A 23,136-nucleotide genomic window follows, 5' to 3' on the forward strand; every position below is an offset into this window, starting at 1 on the left:
GGAGGTTGTTGGCGAGCGCAGCAAGCTCCACCGCAACGCTGACGATGCTCCTCGACAACAAGGGGAGATGATCCCTCAACTCCTGACCTCCTCGTCACCCCGTTCACTTTTTGCAAAATAATACACGAGTGGAAACGTGTGCCAAATGTACGCTCACGGACTTTAGACAAGAAGTGTCTGTCATGTTTGTCATGGATCAAAAAAGATGTTGTTTGATTTTGAAACCTAGAAAATGAGCAGCCAGACTAGAATACGGCGACTTGAGTTTTGAGTAGAACTTACAAAACAGCAGTGAAGCTACAAGAGAGAGCGAGAGGAAGTATATAAGAGCAATTTCTCAATGAGAACTACAGTTCCACTTTTGACGGGAAGTGTCTGTCATCTGTGACGTTTAATGCTCCCAAAAGAGTCACCAATGTCCTTCGGGGATCAAAAAAAAGGACTACGTGTCGATTGATGTCATCAAAATTCGTCGAATTAGGCAGATTAATTAGTGTGAGGATGAGCTGTGCATCCATTTACCTGTCAGATGAGCAGCCGGTTGAGAAGGCTGCTCGAGTGCTGACGAGAAGTTATGTAACAGCGGTGATTCTAGCGAACCTTACTATTTTCAATTATTGTCTAAAAAAAAAAAAAGACGCTGAGTAGAAACGCCAAATCACAAAATTTTCAAGGTAACTGAAATAGTTCAAACATGAGTTGCATTCGATATTTGTGTTTCTGAGCTATTTTAAATTGGCTAAAGTTGCAAAAAAATATTACAAAGTGGCGATGGACCAGGATTAGCGATTTATGGAAAAGATTTGACCATATTTGGGCATACGAGGTTTCCGCCGGATAGCGACCATATGTACAATCAATATATATGTAGTGACACCTGGGGGAGGCGTGGCTGACAATTAGTGTCGTCTGGGTGGGGGGGGTGGGGCGATTTCGGCGGAGGCGAGCAGAGCGAGGCACATTCAGACATGCGGCTTATTACAAAGCCGCCTTTTGTGGCTCGGCTGAAAAGCCTTCATTCAATTTGAGTTGAGCTGAGTGGAGGGTTCGCAAGGCAAAATATTCCTTTTAATGGCTCATACATTTATGCATGATGGCCTTCTCTATTTTGTCCTATTGGATTTTTAGCCTTTTTACCTCAGCTTTTTAATGTAGTGAATCGTAGAGCGCCCGCCACTACCTGGCGTCGCCTCCCCGAATTCCCCTCCAGCCAGACGTCCATGTTTTATTTACAATGTATCTAGGCTAAGGCTTCCTCGCTCTCTCTTATTCCCTTCTCCTCTCTCTAACCCACCCCACGCTTTTCCATGGCTGGCTCGCCCTCGCCGCCATCTTTGACACAGATGTTCTAATAAACGCTGCTCATTAATCAGCCCTCTCCCTCAATACATCAAGCTGGCTCTCTCACGGGGAGGGGGGGGGGGGGGGGGGGGGCGCCCGGCTTCATGATGGTGTGCGTACGACACACAACAACACAACACACACAACAGAACCCGGTGATGCCACCTTGGTGCCATTGGGAAGGCTCTGTTACAACATGTCAACAGGTAACATGGTTCTGCACTTGTGCGCGTGTAGTGCGTATAACGTGCGTGCGTGTGTGTGTGTGTGTGTGTGTGTGCGTGCGTGCGTGAGAGCCATCTGCAGCTCACTGAGCTTATCAGCAGGACCAGGAAGTGGCACTGGGCGACTATCGGGCCCCAACATCTACTCTGTTCCCATGTCGGGAGGCAGGAAGTGTGTCTGGTGTGGCGTCTCACACACATGCGCACTAAAACACACACACACAAACAAGCAAATTAACACACCTACACCATTGGACACACACATTCCAATTCGGGCAGGGAGCAAAACTGCATTTGCCACCTCGCCAATATCACCGCTCAATTACGCCATCCACCCCAACTGGGGTGACCCACAAAGCATCCCCCCGCAACACACACACACACACACACTAAGATGGCATTTTGATGACTCTTTGCAGCTGGCGCATCGGTGTGTAGATTGGGGGGGTTGGAGCTCGTTTGTTGCCATAGTTCCTGTCCAAGTGGGCAAAGGGGGGCTGCCAAGCTTGCTACCAACCAACCACAGCGCTAAACCCTGATTGGCTGAATGAAGCGAGTGGGATTAGCATGCTTTAAGCCACCAATGTAGCGGTCGTGGCTAAACGTGTACATCCCATCCGTTGACATGACACCGATGACATTACTCCCTCTGTGAATACAAATTTGGTTTGGGGTATTTATTTTTTTTTTATGGCAACATTGTTTATGAGGATATCAAAACAGAATCTTTTTGAAAAAGAAATCATTGTTATCAAAGTGTGTGGGACACAATTTTTGACAAATTGTAATATGTTGTATTAAACAAAATATCCACGTCACAATGAATGGGTTTGTTGAATTGATAAACGTTATCATGGATTCAGCATCACGCTTCAAAAATATTACTGGCCTGGCCAGCGGGAGAGTGACCTGACGTCATCAAGCCGCATTTCTTACTTTCTGGCCGTGAAGTGTGTCGTCCTGATTCGTTTCTAGCATGCGTTTCGTGTCTACTGTATTTGTGTTAGTATTATCAATTTTTGTTTTAATTTACTGCTGTCACTGCATTTGTTGTTGTATTATTGCGATTTTATGATATGTACGTCAGTACGTAAGTACTTTGTTACAGCTCCAGCTGTTGTGAAATGTGCTATATAAATCAAGTTCTATTGCATTCTCCTTTAATTAAACAATAAAAATGGAGCGACCGAGAGCTTGTCATCGCCATCTTCAGAATCTGAAGACGACCCCATCGGGCCGGTGATGTCACGCACAACACTGGGTCAAACGGCCGGTGGGCAGACCGACCTCGTGAAAATAATCGAGTTTTCTGCAACTTTTTCGAATCTTATTATTTGTACCTGCACGCCTTAAAAAAAGTTCTCCACTCAACGGCAGTCGACATACCAGCGTTCATGCATACTCGCATTCACACCTACACAATTTCGAGTCTGCAATGACACCAACATGCATGTTTTGGGGATGCGGAGACAAATTGCAGTCTCCAGAGAAAACACACGCAAGCATGGGGAGAACATGCAAACTCAAACGCTGAATCAGAGAACTAGGAGGGCGACAAGCAACCACTACGGCACTTTGCTGCCATTAAAAACGTTAAAAAAATAAAAAATAAAAAAAACACTGATCTAAAAATAAAAGGTCAACCAACATCACAGCAGGTCAGAGTAACAGAAGTTGAGCCCAAAATGTCTTGGGTCAAATAGTACCCAACCAGGATGGCAGATGTCAAAAGGACGCAGATGTACGCCGCACCGATTTTGAGGAAGGTGCGAAGTGAAAACAAAGCAGGCATGACCTCGGGTTGTTTCGATTGCCAAGCTACACACGAGCTGTTGCCTCTGAATAATGGAATACAAATGAGAACGTCACATTGTGCCTTGCTTGATCGGAATAAAATGATGACGATTGGCTGTTGCTTTGATAGCATTGCTACGCAGAACAGAAAAGACAATACAATAATGAAACGAGTTTTCTTTGGTCGTTTTGTATATGGAATTGGAGAAACTGGCAGAATGTTCTCCAACAACTCCGGCCATTTTAGTGTTCATTTCTAGGGATCCTCACAAAAACTCCTCTTAGGCATTTTGTTTGATTGCTACCAAATATGAACCATCTATGCTGGACAGATCATGAGGAGACCCACAAAAAAAAAGTCTCATGAAGCAAGACCAAAAAAAGAAAGCGGGAGACATTTATTTTGCTTTGACGTGGCCGATTTGGGGTCAATTTGTCCTTTTCCAGGAGTCCTTCAAAGGCCACTATGTCCTCGAGCTTGTGTCCAACCCGTACCAAATTTGAACCAAATATACTAGACAGATGGGCGGCGCTAAATCACACAGAATTTGCATTTATCGGTGTAGCGTGTGGGCAAAAAAAAAAAAAAAAAAGACCGTACAACTCTAACAAGTCATTTCCACAAGTTCAGATTCACCAATAGTGACTAAAAAATAATCTATAAGCGAAAACACTATGTAGTCTAAACATATCGAAACACATCTCCAGATCAACTACAAGCACAATAATAGACATTGTTAGAATAATAAAAAGGAGAGTTGAAGACATCTTTTGCACTCACTAGAGAACTGAGGCAGTCTTCAATTTAATTTAAAATTGGTGTGTATGTGATAATAATAAAATGTGTGTGTGCATTTGCCAGCGTGTGCACGTGTGTGCGCACTCTCTTCTGAGCCTTCTTCACATATGGACCGTAAACAGGGTGATTACCAGACTGGGCTGGGCTCCGCCTGAACGCCACCCAGGGACTCTTTACATCATCAGCGCACTGCTCATGCCCGGCTAAACACACAAACACGCCGCCGCAATGCTAAAGAACACACACACACACACACACACACGCACATTGCACGAGAGGGTCTCCAGGTGATCATACGCCAGCCTGAGAGGAGATCTGGTTGCACATATACTGACAATATGCAACACAATGAAATACAGTTTGGACTCGTATATTCTGCATATGCATTGCACAAACTTTGCGTTGACGTGCGCACGCACACACACGCACACTGTGATATATGGCCATTTCATTGCACTGAGTCCAGAGCTGCCACAGTGATATAGTGACGAGAGTGCCTGTTTGCAGGATATATGCACACTCAACACACATACTGTGTGTGTGTGGGAGGGGGGGGGCGCGTGTTTGTATACATCGCAGAATAACTCACAAGATTTTGCCAATAACAATGTCGCGATAATGGAAATGGATCAATTGGACGGTGCCGGGAATGGTTGGCTAAGAGTCCCTTAAACTACGTGCAAACTGGGCTCCACATAGCTTGAGGTCCACAAAATATTTGCAATCAATTATGTCATGTAATTAAAAAAAATGCACACCCACATATAGAGACTGGCGGCCGATATAAGAAAAATAATGAACGAATGACTGCTCAGTACTTTAGATCCGGGTCAATTACATGCTCTGATATAATATATGAGATGCCTGCATTAATGAAGAATTTATTTTGACCAAAATGCGTATTGTTGGCATGGACAACTATTTTTTTTCTTTAAAAAAAAAAAAAGATAAAAATCTAAATTGTTATAGTAGCAATTCAACGTTTTTTTTTTTTTCCCGCGACTAGGTAACGTTTTAATTCTTTTGACTAGGAATTACACATGCTAGTTATAGTTCGTTTAATTGGCATTCGGAATAGGGGGTGGTCCTTGAAAAAAAAATAAAACAACTTGTCCCCCGTAGAAGCACTCTGGATCCAAAAATTTGGCAAAGCATTGTCCAAAATCACTCCAAAAAAAATTCAATTGACGTACTATACCTTATTGAAAAGCCACATTTGTCATCTTTACAACAAGCTAAAACTTGTAAGGATGGTACAGAACATTCACAGGATGAGCAACTGGACTAAACGTGTGCCAAGCGAGTATTTGCTCATTTCACCGAAGCCTCATCCTATCAAGTCATACCTGGTTGCAAAGGTGACTAATCAGGCTTTTAAATGCTATATAATCAGGGGTGCGCACAAGTGGTGCGCATGTGCACTGGAAATATTGAATGCGCACCAGACGCAAGTGTGTCGGTGTGCCTTTGAGCTCAGTCGCGAGCGTGTGCCGCTCGAGAAACTCCTCCGCAGAAAGCCCGCTGACGAAGCGACATTTCCGTCACGCTGCGCAACGATTACGACAGAAAGTCCTTCAAAATATGTCTCTATCTGAAATAGTGAGACATTCGGGTTCTGAACACAACAATATTCACTTATTCGGACCTACTGAAAAGTTTTCATTGTTTCGGGGCGGGGACGTTAGAAATTCATTAGATAGGCCAATTTATATAACAGATCAAACTCGGGGCATTTGATAATATTGGGAAAGTAAGTCAAGGATTAAAAAAAAAATAAAAAGGTGTGTGTGCTTTAATGTAGCAAAGCTGAGCTTTTTGTTGTTCTTAGAATATTTTTTTTTAAAGGGGGAGTAATAAGCAGACTGGGCTTCAGCACCTGTGATAAGGGGCATTCTTTAGCCAGAGAGCTCTGATTCATGTCTTTGAGTAACTCCTTGAGGGCGTTTCTTACTGTAGAGTGGCTCCATTGCTCTGGTGGCAGGTCCTCCAGCTTAGGACAACTGTGGAGAAAAAAAAAAAAGAAGGGAAAAGAGGGGCGGGAGGTGGGGAGTGGAGCGGGGGGGGGCGTTTGAGAAGAAGATGGGAATAATGAGAAACAATTCAGATGGAGAGCAGACAGATAGCACGGATAGCACTGATGCTATCTTGAATTAAATTAGAGGAGCAGCAATTCAATGTCCGACACGATTTAATCTTCATTAAAGTGTTGGGACAATTCTCTGATATGTGGGATAATACCAGCAATCTTTGAAATCTGCGGAATAACACAGCAGCGTCACGTGACGCTCCGATTAAGGCTGCAGTAGTTTGCCGAAACATGTAGGGTGAACCTAGCTACTCTTTCACCAATAGAGATTTTTTGGGGGGGAGGGAAAAAAAAAAATAAAAATCAGATTACCGGACAATTAATTAAAACATATACAATGCGTAAAATGTTTTTTTGTTCGCCCCACAATTTGATTGTCCTCTCCCAATTTGCTGCTATCGATGCTCAACAACTATTTCAAGTATGGCGATTTTCTGCAAAGTAATTTAATAGATTAGGACTTCTCATGTTCAGACACAAAGAGATGTTCTTTTACCTTGCTAACAGTTTTGACCGTCAACACAGGAGCCGATAAATATGAATAGGCAGCTAGCTGCGACATGCGCCTATTCGGGGTGTGTGCCTACGACATTGCTTGGCATTATTTTTCAAATGTTAGAAAATTGACAGCACATCCTTTGGCCTTGACAAAATGGTAAACCTCATGAAATGAAACTCACTGGAGAAATGAGCTCACAACTTCATTTCGATATCCATGCATTGCTTTTGGGTGGGAAAGTCGACCTCGCCGACATGGCCGACTCGTACGCATGTCGTCAGCCGGCGGCTACAAGCAAATGAAGGTACCGCGGTAGTTTCAAGTAATGTGCACAATACTCCAAACAGGATCCAACATTAGTGGGTATGAAGTGGCAGACTGAGCGGTAAAAAAAAAGAGAAGCACCAGCTCCTCTTTCTCTTTCCCTCCCTCCATCCTCTCAGTTTTCCTGCTGCAAGCGCCCCTCCAAGACAGACAGATTTCATTTGGCGCATCAAGCAGATGCATCTGGAGATTACTCCCTCGCTCTCTCTCTCTCTCGCTCCCTTGCTTTCATATTCTCTCTCTCCCTCTCCTGATTGTTCTGATTAGTTAATTACTTTATACAACACATCTGCTGGATTGATGCATGAATTATACATCAGCTGCATGTGGCCGCCGCCGCCGCCGCTATTATTTTGTCTTACTTCTACCTTCTCGCCGTGCTGTGCCAAAACATTGGCTTCATGTCTGCAGTAGTCAGGTGGGGGACGAGGTACGTGGACGGGAGGTGGAAACGATGGGGAAAAATAACAACAAGGCGTCGGAAATGTACACACAAAGTAGATTAGCATGTTAGTCGATTCCAAACTGGTGTCGTTTTTCCTCCTATCGGGGTAGCCGAGGGTTCAAGGGAGTCAGATTTAAGAGCTCTCCTTCACAAAGTACAACCGCAGGGAGAGAATTGTTGCCATATTGTTTGGATAGACAGTAAGTCCCCCATTGTACTGCGGTTCACCTACGGTGGTCCGGCAATATTGAGAATATTTACTTTAACTCTTTCCCCTCAAAATAAAAACAGGACTGAGAAATGGCTTTGTGTTATACTGTGTTCATACAAAACACATACAAGCTCCGTTTGAGTGGGACGCGTTGGTGTTACTCTCCCGTACGATGGATGAAACAAGCCGAAATTCCTTAATCGTTGTCTTCTACTCAAAAGCTGTGCTGATCTTGACTCAAAAGTGATACAAAGTCGCCATCTACAGATTCGTTCGTCCATTAAGAGGCACGGACAAATTGAGCGAGACCAGTTCTCCTGTGATTGGGTTTTCAATGACTTTTTTTTTTTTTTTTAAATGTTTGACTAAGTGTGTGCGTGTGTGCGTGTACTCAGAGGAAGAAAATAAAGAACTCCATTGAAGAGACGCAACGGTGCTGAACTTTCTCCATGAATAGACAATTTGTCTAACAGTGCATTAACGAGCATCGAGACTTTCAGAGAAACTTTTGTAACCTTAATCAGTTAATTTTATAAACAAAGCCCTGACATCAATCCGATTGCGATGCTCCGGCATGACCTCAAGAGAGCAATTAACATCAGCCATCCCAGGAATGTTGTTGAACTGCAAGAATTTTGGAAAGAGGAATGTTACAAAATTCATCGGAATCGTTGTGCACGTCTGATTTGCAACTCCAGTCAACATTTGGTTGAGTTTGTTGCTGCCGAAGGTTGGCGATATTAAATCAAAGGGTTCGCTTATCTTTTTTTCCCTCCCAGTCTTGTGAATATTTGATTTGCTCTATATAACGATGAAAACATACAGTAATTGAGGATAAGTGGTTCGGGTAATGGATGGATGGATTGCGGGAGCAGACTGTTTTTTTTTTTGTAATTTATTTGAAGATGAGACTATATTTTATGTCCAATTCTTGCAGAAATTTAAGAAATTGAAATGGGTTCACACACTTTTTCCTCACAAGGTATGGGTCCATAAATGTTTCCCAAAACGTAAGCAAGGGAGTGTTGACAACTTGCGCAATTACATTCATGTTCTTGCACGTGCTCTAGAGCGATTGATAGTGAACACACAGAAAAAGGAAAAATATTGTAAAAATGTAACAAAAATTTACAAATTAAAATAAAGCTCTTTTTCTTTGTTATTTTCATATTTTACGCATGCTCTCATTCTTATCTTTTTTTTTTTTGTTAATTTGATCACACCTTGCCATGCATCTTATATTAAATATTTTAAACCTTGGATTTCAAATTTAAAAATTATTCAGGAAAATAATTAAAATATACATTTTTAGTGGATTATAAACCAAAAAAATAAACTAGATATTTGTGTTTTGCAAAAAAAAAAAAATAAAAACAATTAAAAAAATAAACATTTTGAGCTTTTTGATGGTCAGTGAATGAGAAGCATGAAACGTCAAAAAAATTCATTTAAGGATTGCTTTGGAATTTGTCTGGCAGATATTTCCACATGACGTAAAACATTTCCTCCAAATCAGTTCAAAGTTTTAAGCGTAAATGAGTCTAAAAATTTTCACTCAAAGCCCTCCTTTTATGTTGGCAAAAATAAAAATTGTTTAAAACATCATAAATGATTTCAGTTCTTTTGTTTGGATTATTATATATCTTTAAACATAACAGGCTTGGGGCTTCATTTAGAATGTAACCCCGTACGACTATTTTACGTGCTCTCCTAGATCCTTAAGAACAAACTAAAATTGGGCTTGTCTTGTGTCATCCGTCAATATACATTCAATGCAAGCGTGAGACGCAAAACACATGCGCGTGCACAATCATCCAAGTGGCACCGGTGTTGAACCAGTGCCAGCTGCACGCTAAGCCAGTGTTCAGCAGGCCTCTGGAGATCTGCTCTTCCCTATTTTTTTTTTTTTTTATCACTTCCCTGCCTCCTTCGTCTGTCTCCCTTCATCAACAAAAACACACACACACACACAGAAAGTTGTGTTTCTTCCAGCATGCTGGCCTTGAATGCATGGATAACCATCCTCCTCTTCCTCACTTGCGCCACCCCTCCAGCTTTTTCTAGCCACTGCAGCAGTTTGCTGTGGAACACCCAGCGTGTGCGCGTGTGCGTGCGAGCGTGCCCGAACCTGTGCAGCTGGATCTTGAGCGTGACCACGTGGTAGACATCCTGCAGCATGTCGGCCACCGTGGCGTCTGGCGCGTCCGTCACGTATGACAGGGGAATGGGGTTCCACTTGCCCACCTGAATCATACCTGGTGGGAAAAAATAAATTGAGGCACAATAAGGACATGCCATACTTTGTCATTTTATTGTTTTGCCAGTGGTTGGCTTATTTTTACACTTGTATGGCAGTTAATGATCTACAATGTATTTTCATCTATAGGATAAGAACATAACTAATAAAAAGGCAGCAGAAGAAGTTTCAAACCAAGGTTTTGGTGCATTTAAAAGAAAAAGAAAAACATTCGGGCGGGTGAGGCGGTCAATTTGACCCACAACGTAACGCGGATGGTTAATATACATGCATAAGGAAGTGTTGGCAAAATCAAAATTAATTAAAAATATGCAGAACACTAGATAAGTACATAAAAAATGAAAGCAGAAGACATTTTATCCTATTTTTTTTTAGCATTTAATTTTTTTTTTTTATCAATGGTAGCTCTCAAACACGGCCTGAATATAGTTCATAAATTTTATGGAGGCAACATATAACAGGAATGTTAAAACACTGCCAATACAAGTTTACAAAGCTGGATGTATTTCTAGTCGTTCCCATGGTGAAAAATCACGTCAATATCACTTAATGAGATCATTATTTTTCTTTGCTATATCTCAGGGGAAAATGTGAATTGTTAACAGTTAGTTACACAATTTCATTGTTTTTGTAGAAAATCCACCAAAATTATTTGACACCAATTAACGCAACCGATTCGTGCTTGTGTGACGTCATCATCAACTATAAGTGCAGTATCTGCGCTAAATGTGTTCGGCTGTCTTAAGTGCACCACGCCGTGAGTCGCGAGACGATAGGGCCGCGATGGCGCTCACCTTTGGCCTGGGCGGCCGAACTGTGAGAGTAGCCCAGCGAGAGCAGCGCCATCTCGATGAGCTGATTGAAGAGCATGTCCTTGCGCACCAGAACAAACTCGGCGTGCTCCTCCTTGCTGTCGAAATCCATAGGATTCTCGTAGTGCTCCACCACGCAGAAAACGGGCAGCATGTTGCCTGACACACACACACACACACACGGCAAAGCTTTTTTGAGCGATTGCTGTCGATGCACCAAGGCCGCGTGAAGATCATAAAAAAAAGCATTTTTCTTCTTTAATGGGACAATTTCTATCTTGACCCGTCGCCTTTTTGTCTCGTCGCCAAAGTGAGGTATCAAACACTTTGGCAGGGAAATAACCTGCACGAGTAACACATGCTGAAGAACGTTTAAAAATGTGATTTTCGGAGTGTTTGGTGCGTTTCTTCAGCGAAAAACAGACTGTGTGTTCGGACAAAGGCTTTGGGACAACAGGAAGTAAAAAAAAAAAAAAAGTAGACTTTTTATTTTGATCCCTTCAAGCTTTGATTTTGACGGCTGGCCTGCCGATCATAAATTATCGATTACGAATAATTTTGGGGGGATTTGTCGATGCTTTTGAGCAGCAATATAAGGTAGAGTACAAACTTGAAGGTGGAGATGCTTGGATTTCGCTTGACAGCAAAAGTTCATTTGATGCGTCCCTACACAGCAAAATGAACACCATGCCGGAGTTTCCGGCAGGATGGAGGACGACAAGACAAAACGATTTTCAATTCTGAGGCAGGAGGAGCACATCTCTTGGAACAATTTTCGGTGAGCGCCATAACTTTAGAAGCAGGCGACTTCCTAATTCTTGGAGAATGGCAGAACGACGGGTCTGGACCATTTTGGATTCTGGAAGCAGGGGAAGAATTCAAGATGCAAAAAGGGCTCAAAAAGTCAAAGATTAAAAAATAAAAATCCTAAATGTCTTTTGGTTGCCAGTCCGTTGTGAGTTGGCCGACTACTTTTTTGGTTGACGGAGAACAGAAGGACAAAACCAGTTTGAATGAATGAGTGAATGATTATATTGCCACTCAAAACGCAGACAAAACTGGAAAAAAAAAAAACGTGCACGTTCGTTAGCAGACCGGTGGTCGGAGGACGCCGTGGGTCAACGGGATGGTTCATGAGACTCGTCTCTCGCCTCTTTGCCGGAATGCCCTTGAATCCTTGTCAAAACGTGGCTTCAAGTTCAAATACTTTGAAAATACCAGCACAGGTGCAAATTAATATTTAAAACAAAAACAATACCAAGTACTTTGAAGCCCGTTGTGATAAAATGTTAAAACCACGAGACTTGGGCCATGTTCTCACACTATTATTGTCTTGTGCCTATGAAACTGACATGACGTCCTAATATTTTCCAATCCCCGACATTCCAGAAGATGCGCGCAAAATCCTGGCAAAACAAATCAATCAGCCCACAGATGCCAGGGAATGTGCTGAAAGGGCTGCTTTTCCTCCTGCCTCCATTTTAATAGATAAAGATCTAACAATAAAGACTGCTGTGTAGGTTCATTTGAGAGGGGCGGGCAGGGGGGGGGGGGGGGGGGGATCAATACCGGCTTTGTTTCCCGGGTAGCCCGCAGACGGGCGGCGGTAAATATTGTTCCGGCGCACGGACACAATTCCCGCTGTGGGCCCTCGCGCCAAGGCTTCGGCGAGGCCCTTCTGCCGTGGATGATGGAGGTGAGAAATTAGGCGCTCTCAGCTGGAGCGCCGTAATCGCAGATTTAAAAGGAAAAGGGAAAAAGAAAAAAAAAGGGCACATCCGAGAACGCCTTCCCGGGCCAACGAGGCTCGAACAAACCTCATTTTACAGCATAAATGGAAAAAATGAAAAGAAGGCGGGCAGAAGAGGTTTCATTTCACATTTTTAGAATCTTTTACACTTGATTTTATTTTCTTAAAAATAGGATGAGAAGTTGCACGGTGATTTGGTATCAAAACCATTTTTAACTAAACCCATAAAACATAACTTGGTTCTGGGGCAGGATTGGATTAATTCTATTTTCAGCTTGCGTGGGAAAAAAAAATAGCACATAACAGTTTCCCGTGCACACGCATTTGTGAAAGTTGTATTGTATTGTAATATTCTTTAAATGAAATTATTTTGGGGAAGTCGTAAAAGACTTTGATGCTTGAGTCATAATTTGTGGTATATTTAAACCAATGCTTTTCAAATATTTTCCGTTACGCATCACCCTGAAAGAAGAAAAAATATCCAGCCACCTCCAAGATATCGTACCATGTATTTTTTTTATAAGCACGCCTCTGCATAACATTGTATGCTTATTAACACTAAAGAAAACAAAAAGGAAGAGAGAAACAAATGGAGACCAACTTACAACAAAGAATCCTGTAACTTTATGAACATAATTTTTTTTTAGGCAGGACCAGAAAAGATTTAAAGTGCATCAATTCACCCGGAAATTAAAAGGGAAAAAAATTGAGAGCGCCACTGCCACATACTGTTGCGGTTGTGCAAATAGAGCAGCACAATATATTAAAAAAATTATTGATATCGCAATAACGGGTTATGCAATTTGCACCTCGCAAAGACGTGCCATAATTTTTTCTTATGAATTTGAATCCTTTTATCTGAATTTGATCAGTCAGATGCCAACTTAAAGACATATCGCCCCCCAAAAGTTAGACATTATCCAGAGCAATTACAGTTAATTAGCTAAGCACACATTGCGATAAAATTAGATGCATGCTGAATATTGCGATATCGATATCGCTATTGTCATCCTCCATATCGCATGTTTTTCCAGCCCTGAATTATACATTTTTTTCTAGCCAGTGTGTTACAGTGAGTTTGCCTTTGTTCAAAGCGAGCAAGAAAGTCGACGGTCTCTCGACAGCATGTCACAAAATTTCACCGATTACAAGACGATTGTGGTGCAAATCCCACGCGACAAAATGTGGGTGTAGTGCTCCAAATTCCTGCCGTGGTCCTTCTCGTGAAGGTTTGTCGGGGCGCGGCACGGCTGCAGGGCTCTCCTCGGTCCTTCCACTCAGAATGATGAAGGTGAGGAATTAGGCTCTCTCAGCTGGAGTGCCACAGTCGCAAATTTAAAAGGAGCGACGCCGAGGAAAAAAACGGCCCAACCGAGGACGCCTCCCAGCCAAACAAAGCCACTGTACTCACGCCAAGTGCAATTATGACTCGGAACCTGCAGGTTTTCCAAACTCATTTCAAAAACAAAACATCGTAACGACTAAAGAAAGCACCACCTCTTTTTGGACAGCTTTGGCGGGGTTAAAGAAAAACAACGTCATAATCGCAAAATGGCTCTTGGAGGATGGGAAAGTTGTAGGCGGGTAAACAAAAAAAGCCGGAGGAGTTTGTTTGAAAATTCTACACCCGATTATATATATATATGAAAAATACATTAAAAAAAATTAAAAAAATCCGAGCAGAAGAATTTTATCCTCCAAATGTTTATGTTAAAAATAATCGACTTAGCAATTTACAAAGAAAACATGCAAAAACATTTTTTTTGCTTATCTTAGACATGATAAGATACTTTGGTTCCTTCCTGCCTCAGGGAACATCCCGGGAGTTTCCACGGTATCAACCTAAATGGTCGCTACATTATAAAAATGTCAATTGGACCCAAAACATAACAGGAGGGCTTAAACACACTCTGTAGGGTTGATGAAGGAAAGCTCCTCCCTTTACGCTATTTGTGTTTGAGTAAAATTTTTGTTTAATTCCTCAAAATATATGCAAATCATTTCCAGCAGTGGTTCTCTTCTTTTTTTTTTTTTGCACCAAATTGTTGGCCCTCCAACAAGTCTTCCTCAAAAAGGACACAGAGATTTTATTACTATTAAGTATATATATATATATATATATATTATTATTTTAATCCACTGTAACATTATGCAAAGTTAAAAAATTAACTCCCTACTTCAACATAGGAAAAAAAAAACGAAACAAAACTGTTGAATAGACATTTTACAAAACAAACAGATCTAAAACAAGCGTACTGTATAGGTATGAACTTGAAAGTTAAATACAACTGAACTGTACTTTGGAAGTGATTCTTTCACGTGCCACTTATGGAACAAGTACCACAACTCATCACTGATCAAGGGCATTTATTTCCAAAAAAAATAAAGGTCAAGAGTTTTTTTTTGGTCTGTATTTTATCCAGACTTGTATATGCAATAAAAATTGAGAAAATATAAAAATTAAAGCCATCAGTAGAATTTATATCCTCTGTTTGTTTTTTTTTAGGATTGGAATCTCCAAACTCATTTAAAAAAAAAAAAATAGAAAGAAAAAAAATGACACCTCTTTGGAAAGCTTTGGCAGTAAAAAAAAAAAAAAAAAACATGCCATAATAGCAAAGTGGCTCTTGGAGAACGTGAAAGTTGCGGGCGGGTAAACAAAAGTCGGAGGAGCGATGACACAGCAGCAGCTATGCAGCACGACACAGGGATGATTCTCACAGTGCTCCTCTGTTTGCCATTGTCTGCCACAATAAGTGTGTGTGTGTGTGTGTGTGTGTGCATGCTGCGATGACTAAAGGAGCATTGTGACGAGGGTTTAAGAGTTTTGGAGAGCATGCATGCAGGCAGTGGGGGGGAACGATGGCGGGGTAGTGGTGGGTGGATGAGGGCTTGCATGATGTACTCAACTTCAACTGGCAACGAGCGCCATTGGATTAAGCTCAGCATTTTATTATGAATGCGCCAAATCTTTATTGAATCTACAAATTGTTCAGACCCTAAAAAACACAGTTCATCACACTTTGCCAATTAAGAAGAAAGTTTTCGCCTGTTTACACGAAGCAGTTGGGAATTTTTTTTTTTTTCGAACCCTAATCGAGTCACAGCGTATCAATTGTTGGCGTGGAGCCATTGGGATCATGTCGCCAGATGTCACGTTCGAAGCCATTCTTGGTTATGATGTCATATTTCAAAATAAAATCGATTGAGAGATGAATCGTATTGTTATTTTCTGTGATGGAATTCCATCAAATATCGTCAACTTTGGACTTCATGTCGCAAATATCTACACTGACGCAATTACATAACTATTCTAAATGGACATCTGGACGTTGGAAACTGGATTTTTTTTTCTTTTTAAATGAATTAAGTGAAACTCAATGATTGAATACTTTTCCTCATTAGTTACGGTTAAAAAGCGCTGTGAATTGAGTTCTGAGATTTGATTCTAAAGTCATGTTTGAAGATGATTGGTGAAAAAGCGCAAAGACCGAGCAGAGCGTTCAAATGTTTTAGTTAAAAGACTCTGGTGGAATTTCTCTGCTATAGTGCTAACGTTATCGTTCAAACTTGGTGCACACTGCGACCGTGCAAAGAAATAGTTGCAAACAAAAGATGGTGCAAAATTAAATGTGACCGCTGAGTACACTGAAGGAAAGACACACCAATGAGAACGTGACAGAGGAAAGCAAAGGCTAATCGGAAAAAGTCAATGGGAGCGTCTTATTTATTTGCATTGCGGCATAGCCCCTAGCGCTTATTTATTTTATTCATTTTTTTTAATATGTATATTTATTTAAGAAGCAGACATCCTATCACTATATGAAGACAAACACGATGATATAATAAGCGGCAGAAAATGTTGGAAGCTTGAAGTTGGGCTGTCAATATTGGATATTTTCAGAATAGATTATTGTATCGATTATTCCATCAATTAACCAAATAATTTAAATCCAATTTTTTTTTTTTTTTTTTACGATAAACCGATTATTGTTGTTTGTTATTGTTTTTTATTCAAAAAGGTCGCCTAAACAACAAGTAATATCACACACAGAGGGAGTGATGTACTCACCAAAGTATTTGAAAGTGAGAGCTACGTCTTGGGCACGGATTCATGCAAAAAGGCTACTAGTTAGATATAAACTTCGAAAGCGACTTCAGGTTCGGCTGCATGTCCGCTATTGCTGCGGTGCAAATAACGATTACCTTGGTAATAGATTAAACGAACTATTATGGCTAATTTGGTTTTCAGGGCCTTTTTTTTTTCCAAGGCAGTTCCGTTTAAATTCAAGATCTCACTTACGTGACAACGTAACAGCATTACAAAATGTTGTTTATCGTGTTTGGAGCATTTTTTTGATGATGGTTGGCCTTTTTCATTGCTGTCATATAAACATGTGTGAAGGGGTATTTCTGTTGTTTGATATGTCCGCTGCATGCGCCACATGCACGCATCCGTACAGTAATTGATAAATCCTCCCGCATCGTGTCGTAACCACTTAGCGCTAAGCTAGCTGAGGAGATTGTCTCCCTTCGTTCGTTGCTATGACGGCGTAAGAGCCCAAACGCAAAGTAACGACTGAGGCGTGTGCATGCGCACTCGCCACATACGTATGTCACACACACCGAGTTGCGATTCAGTCTGTGGAACAATGCGATGACATCAAACAATTTGTTGGGATTCAAATGTGAACATTCGCAATTCGAGTCAATTCCCCATGCACAGGTGCCGTTGAAAACACAAAACCCCTCGAGTAAAAGCAACATACCGCGCTTGTGGCAGGTCTTCAGCAGGTGATTGGCGGGCTTGTAGGGCAGCCCCGCCAGTTTGGCGCCAGTGCTGCCCAGCCTGGCCCTCCCCAGTGGGCTTCCATTCTGCTCCATGCGGGGCAGCTTGGCCGGCGGGGGCTTGGCCTCGGCCATGCTGTTGACCAGCTCGGCGTTCTCCTTGCCCAGACACGTCTCGCTGAGATGGTCCATCATCATCTCAGCAACCTTCGACTCGCTGCGGTCACCTGCCGAGACGACGGAGAGATGTTAGCGCAGGGCTGTCAAACTTGTTTTAAAATCCTTAAGAATTTGCCACAGAGTTTTTTTTCTACTCAGGTTGCTATCTTGCTAATTGTTAGCAAAACAAATGTTAGCATTGTATCAATTCTCATTGGAAATTGTATGCAACCTAAACGGAAATTTTTAAATCCTTAAAGTGCTTTTAGGTTTTTTCTATTCATGATGCACAATGTTAGTAAAGCAACTGTTGGCAATTCAACCGTTGTTACGAATTATTTTAAGATTTTCCTTTTTGTTGAGGTTGAAGCGCTAACACCTATGTGTTAGCACTTCAGACTGCCTTGCTTTTTTTTGTCGTGTTCGCTTTTTTTATTTTTTTTACAGCGCATGTATTATGTATGGACGTCCCACTAGTGAGTCCCACGCGAGGTGGGCCAAACAAGCCTGGTTTCTTTTAAGCGAGAACACATTCATTTGCAGGGAGATTCCGCTTGGATGCGTACGGCACGGTATGACGTTTTGCAGCCGAGCACGCAGGGCTGAGGCTTTGCTTGGGTTTGGGCAAGGTTTTGTGAGGCAAGCCACCCATTTGCGCATCATCTCGCATGGGAGGTTTGCCGTATCAAAACTTTACAGGTGCGGACTTTAATATTTTGTTTCGATCTACAAACTCAAGGCTGCGAGAGTGGCCAAGTTTAAACCTTCAGTTAAGTTTTTCAAGAATGACAATAATTCTGGTCAAATGGACACATGCTATGGTTTGACTCTTTTTTTTAGGCTTTATTTATATAACCAAAGAAAACATTTAACTCAAGAAAAAGTTGCTGTGGCATGTACGAAAGAAAAAGTAAACAAAAGTAGGAAAGTTCTGTTAAAAGAAATTAGGAGCATTATACTGTAAATGCATGTTCATTGCACTAAAGTGTCAAAATTAATCGACCACTAATCGATTATCAAATTCATCGACAACTATTGTAACAATCGAGTAATCATTTAGAGCCACTATTTTACTGAAAAAAAATGTCCAAATCCTCTGATTTCAGCCTCTTAACAGTATTTATCGGATTTCTGTAATCCCTCCTAAAATCAGATTGATTAGCTTTTGTGTTTGATGAAAATGTGCAAACATCTGCTTTAACTTTGGAAAAACAATGTCCAAATAAGTAATTGAATAAATTTCAAAGAGGGCGGCGAGTACAACATCAATCCTACTCGTGTGATATTGCTTAAATATTGTTTTGCTGTTGAAAAAAAACAGTCATGCACGTTAATGCAAAGTATAATTTTCTCAGATGATTCAATTAATCGGTGAATAGAATAATCGATTCTCAAAATATTCGCCCGTGACAGCCTTTCAGTGCACACACATGACATCAGTACTACTAGTCACATTTTTACAATATAAACGTGTTCCAAATCGTCATTGTGGGTTTAAGATGCTTATTGTAGTTATTTTACTTTTTAAAAAGTTCAATTTTACCCATGTTGTTGTTTCATTCCCCCCCAAAAAAAATCTGAGATTAAAATAATCCCACAAACTTTGTTGTTTGTGAGAACTCAATAATGCTTTAAAAAAAATTTTTTAGAATTATATTTGTTTAACTTTTAAATGGGTTGATTTGATCAGGGGTACATTTCGTAATCCAAAAGTATCAGAAAACAACAACAAAAAAAAACAATGTTAATAAACATGACCACTATAAGACGTTTTAACTACTTAACTTTCTTTATTGAATTTCTGTCCGTTTTAAATGGGTAATTTTGACATACGACATGTTTCATTACCAAAAACAGTGACCGAAATGGAAACAAATCTCCAAAAATGTCGTTCTAAGACGTTTTATCTACTCTTAACACATTTTTAGGGTATTGCTGTCACTTTAAAATGTGTCAATGTGACTCGGATGTGCTTGCTATGCAAACATGTCAGAAATGGGGGGGGGGGGTCTCTTTAAACAATGTCCTTTTTAAAAGCTGCACCTCCTTTCTTGATTTGATTTGTTTTCACCTTTAAATGCGGAAATGTGACCTAGGATGCGTTTCTTTTTCACCAAAAAGTCTGAATACATATATTTCTGTAATTTTTAAATGGATCAGTTTTACCCTCAACATGACAGAAAGGCTAAGTGGAACAAGATAGTGAAAGGAGCGATTTGTTTCCACATTTCAGATATGTCCAAATGTGATTTTTGTTTTTATACTTCTGCATAAAAAAAAAAAGGAAGTTGTCAAATAACCAGTTTCGCCCATCACAAACCCGAAGAAATTCATTTCCAGAAAAGGCCCCATACCAACAAAATCATGTGTGGATGGACACCACTTTCCCCACTCACAATCTAGACAAACACACAACACACCCAAATTGTATTTGTTGAAATACACCCGCGGCTGGGTCGGAGTGTCCATTAGGCCGTTTGTTGGGGTTGCACGAGTGTGTAAGAGTCACGGTGCATGTCAGTGCATCGTGTTAATTCACTGGCCCTGTCAAAGAGGACAAACTCGACCACCCCCGCGTCCAAAGATCATCAACTCCCCCCATTCATGACGCGCAATGAGCCAAGTAATTCCCTGCAATTAGGGCAGAAAAGTGAGGGATGAGGGTGGGGTGGTGGAGAGCATGCGGAAGGAATCCACACCCCGGGATCAACGTCAAATTCACATAAATAATAATTACAGAATATTCCTCATGCTGCTCCTTCCCAATCATGCGAAGTTATGATGGAATTGTGTGACATCATTTTATTTTGCATTCTTTACATTCAAGAACGGAACAATGTAAATAAAACCCAGCTGGAAATTTTTCAATGACAAAAAATAGATATCATTGATGATACTAATAAAGCATGAAGGGGAGTTGCACTAAAGGAGTTTAGAAATTAAAGCAACCAACCTGGAAAGGAGCAGCTTGGCACCACTTGGATTCCTCTTTGCTTCAAGTTTGGCCAGGGTAGACTGATCAGTTTTGAAAATAATACAAATAATAAATAAAGCAAAACTTCCTGTTGGCAGGTGAGTGACAATGAGGAGGGGAGGGAGGGCGCGGAACTCAAGCAGGCTTTTAGGAGGCTCCGGCGGGCAAGAGGCGGGACCACCGACCGGTCTTGGGGCTGGATGAGCGTCTGCGCTACGCTAGCTTACACCGTCCGGTGACATGGACGCTAACAAACAAACCGAAGGAAAACAACAACAAGCGGGGAAAAAGTGCGATGCCAGCCACTACTTCACCCAAAAATATAAACATGGCCGTGGGAGGCTGCGTGGGGGCCGGGGGGCGGGGAGGGGGCTGCCAGCCTGCCCGCTAGCCGCCGCCGGGAAGCGGGCAGCGAACGGAACGGAACATGATAGCCGCCACCACCGCAACCGCCACAGCCACCGGCGACACTGCGCTTCAAACCCGGGTGCTTGGGAACTAGCTAGCGAGAAGGCAAGAACGAGCCACCGTCCCCTCAGCCGGTACGCGATACGGAGCAGGTTCGCCACATTCAAAACAAGGAGAGGGAAAAAAAAAAGAAAAAGACGAGGGGAGGTCAAAAAGTGCCGTCACTTTCCCGACGCCGCGGAGAAACGACGCTGCCCAGCCGGGTGCTCACTCACACGCGGGGCTGGCCGCGCGTGCTACTACCGCCGCCGCCGCTGACGCCGAGAGGTGGAAGAGGAGGCGGAGGAAGGTATCGCGCTGCTCGGGATCGGAGCTGCTGTGCCTCGGCTATGCGCCTCTCGGTCTCTCCCCCTCTCTTGCTCAGGCTCTCGCTGCGTGTCCCCATTAAATTATTAGTTGTATTGACTCATCGCCCTCCTCCACCACCTCCTCCTCCGCCTCTCTTTCTCTCTCTCGCTCTCTCCCTCCCTCACTCACTCACTCACTCACTCTGGTTCTCTCCCGGCTGCTCGCTCTCCCCTCGGCGGGCACATGGCGCGACCGAGGGGGCTGCAACATTTCCGGGGTGGTGGGGGTAAACTTGATGGTAAACTAGTCCCCGGAGAGGAGCGGATGATTCCACCTGCACCGGCCGTAAAAAGTCCCGATGGCGGGGCGGAGTGGCGGAGGGGGTTGAGTGTTTAAAGTGGAAAAAGTGCGCGGAGGAATTTCTAATCATCTTGATTGGAGTGAAAAGGCCCTCTTTGCATTTGTAAGCAACAACTATAAATCAGTGAAATCAATCATTCAAATTTTCAACGCCACTCTTTGTTTGTATTTACTAATCACCAAGGTGGGTTTTGCCGTAACTTTTTTTTTTTTGGGCAACCGAACATGTGCGCGTAAGTCATAGTATACCATAACTTTGTATACGTAAAGATTATAATAGCTTATTATAATAATAGTGTTTAAAAGCCACTTTAAGACTTGAGATTAAGTTTGGGAAAGGTTGACACGCGCCTAATTTATGGAGTAATATAAACAGAAATAGTTACCATTGAGAACAAAGCAAACTGTTTGTATATAATCAATCAATTTTCAAATGATTTAATTAATATTGACTTCTTTTGTGATTGGGAAAGAATATCATTTTTAGGCATGCAGGAAAACAGTTACAGAAAAGCATAAAATATTGGACAGCAGAATTCAAATTCAACCTTCGCCATAAGCTTTAGTCATTATTAACTATTTTTGTTGCGACTGAAAACTCAATATAAAACATGCATGAAAAATGTGAAAAAAAAGCTCATCTATGACAACCACAATTAAAAAAAAAAAGCAACTTTCAAGACTTGGGCTTTACATTTGGGGAAGGCTTGTCATAAGGTAAAAGCTCTTAATGTTTAGTCAGTTCAAAATTAGTCCTCAAAATAGATAAATGTGAACAAAGATAGCATTCAGTCTATCTGGCTCTATATCTTTCTGTCTGATTGTCCTGAGACCAGACTATCTTTTCATTTTTACAGAACACGCATTCAAACGTTTCAAATGCACTATTGTGCACGCTTAAGTTGTGTCATACAAGAAATCACTCAGAAACATCATCGTCATGGTCATCAACAAAAAAATCTGCAGTGAAGCAGTGCAAGCAGCTTTAAAAAAAAAAAGTAAACGTTGCACTGTTGTTTTTTTTTTTTTGACAGTTGTCATTACACAACAAAGGTTCTGTTACCAAACAAAAGCTAAGACACCTCTGTCACTGCCACATTCCAGGTTCTGCGGTGTTATTTAACAGCCGAGGAAACCTGTGGAGCAGGTCATCATGCCTTGACGTGGCATCGTGTTACCAGGCAAAAATATTTGACAAAACCCCAACTGTCAACGCGCATGGGGAGAGCGCACACAGATTGTGCAAACACTCACAAGCTGACATTGTAATTAATGAAGCAACCCTTTTTTTTTATATACTGGCAGCTGATGTCTCTTTGACGTGTCAATAAATCCAAATGAGATTTGATTCAACTAAACTCTTGACGTTGGGTCCCATGTGTTGGGATTTCAACACCGTTTCTTCTCATAGGAATTTATGGCGTGCTCGAGGTTAGCACATCTGTCTCACCGCCTTGAGGTTGGGGGTTCGAATCTGTGCTTTGGCCTCCCTATATGGAGTGGGTTTTCTCGAATGGGGATATAGAAAATGGATGGATGGAGGAATTAATGGAAATA

The 23,136-nt window shown here is 41.8% G+C and overlaps 1 protein-coding gene across 1 annotated transcript in view; it reads right to left on the bottom strand.

Moving 5' to 3' along the window:
• Positions 1-20,084, bottom strand: part of satb1b (SATB homeobox 1b) — a 52,668-nt gene extending 32,584 nt beyond the window's left edge. The window contains exons 1-5 of the mRNA XM_088306530.1: positions 19,910-20,084; positions 17,312-17,557; positions 10,775-10,951; positions 9,852-9,978; positions 6,035-6,158 (exon numbers count right to left, since the gene is read on the bottom strand). Coding sequence (XP_088162656.1) covers positions 6,035-6,158; positions 9,852-9,978; positions 10,775-10,951; positions 17,312-17,557; positions 19,910-19,958 — 723 coding nt within the window. The 5' untranslated portion in view covers positions 19,959-20,084. The remainder of the gene's footprint in view (positions 1-6,034; positions 6,159-9,851; positions 9,979-10,774; positions 10,952-17,311; positions 17,558-19,909) is intronic.
• Between the last annotated feature and the right edge of the window lie 3,052 nt (positions 20,085-23,136).

This window comes from Idiotropiscis lumnitzeri, chromosome 10 (genome assembly GCF_059441095.1).
Source record: "Idiotropiscis lumnitzeri isolate Australia: NSW breed Sydney's pygmy pipehorse chromosome 10, RoL_Ilum_1.0, whole genome shotgun sequence".
Classification (NCBI taxonomy): domain Eukaryota; kingdom Metazoa; phylum Chordata; class Actinopteri; order Syngnathiformes; family Syngnathidae; genus Idiotropiscis; species Idiotropiscis lumnitzeri.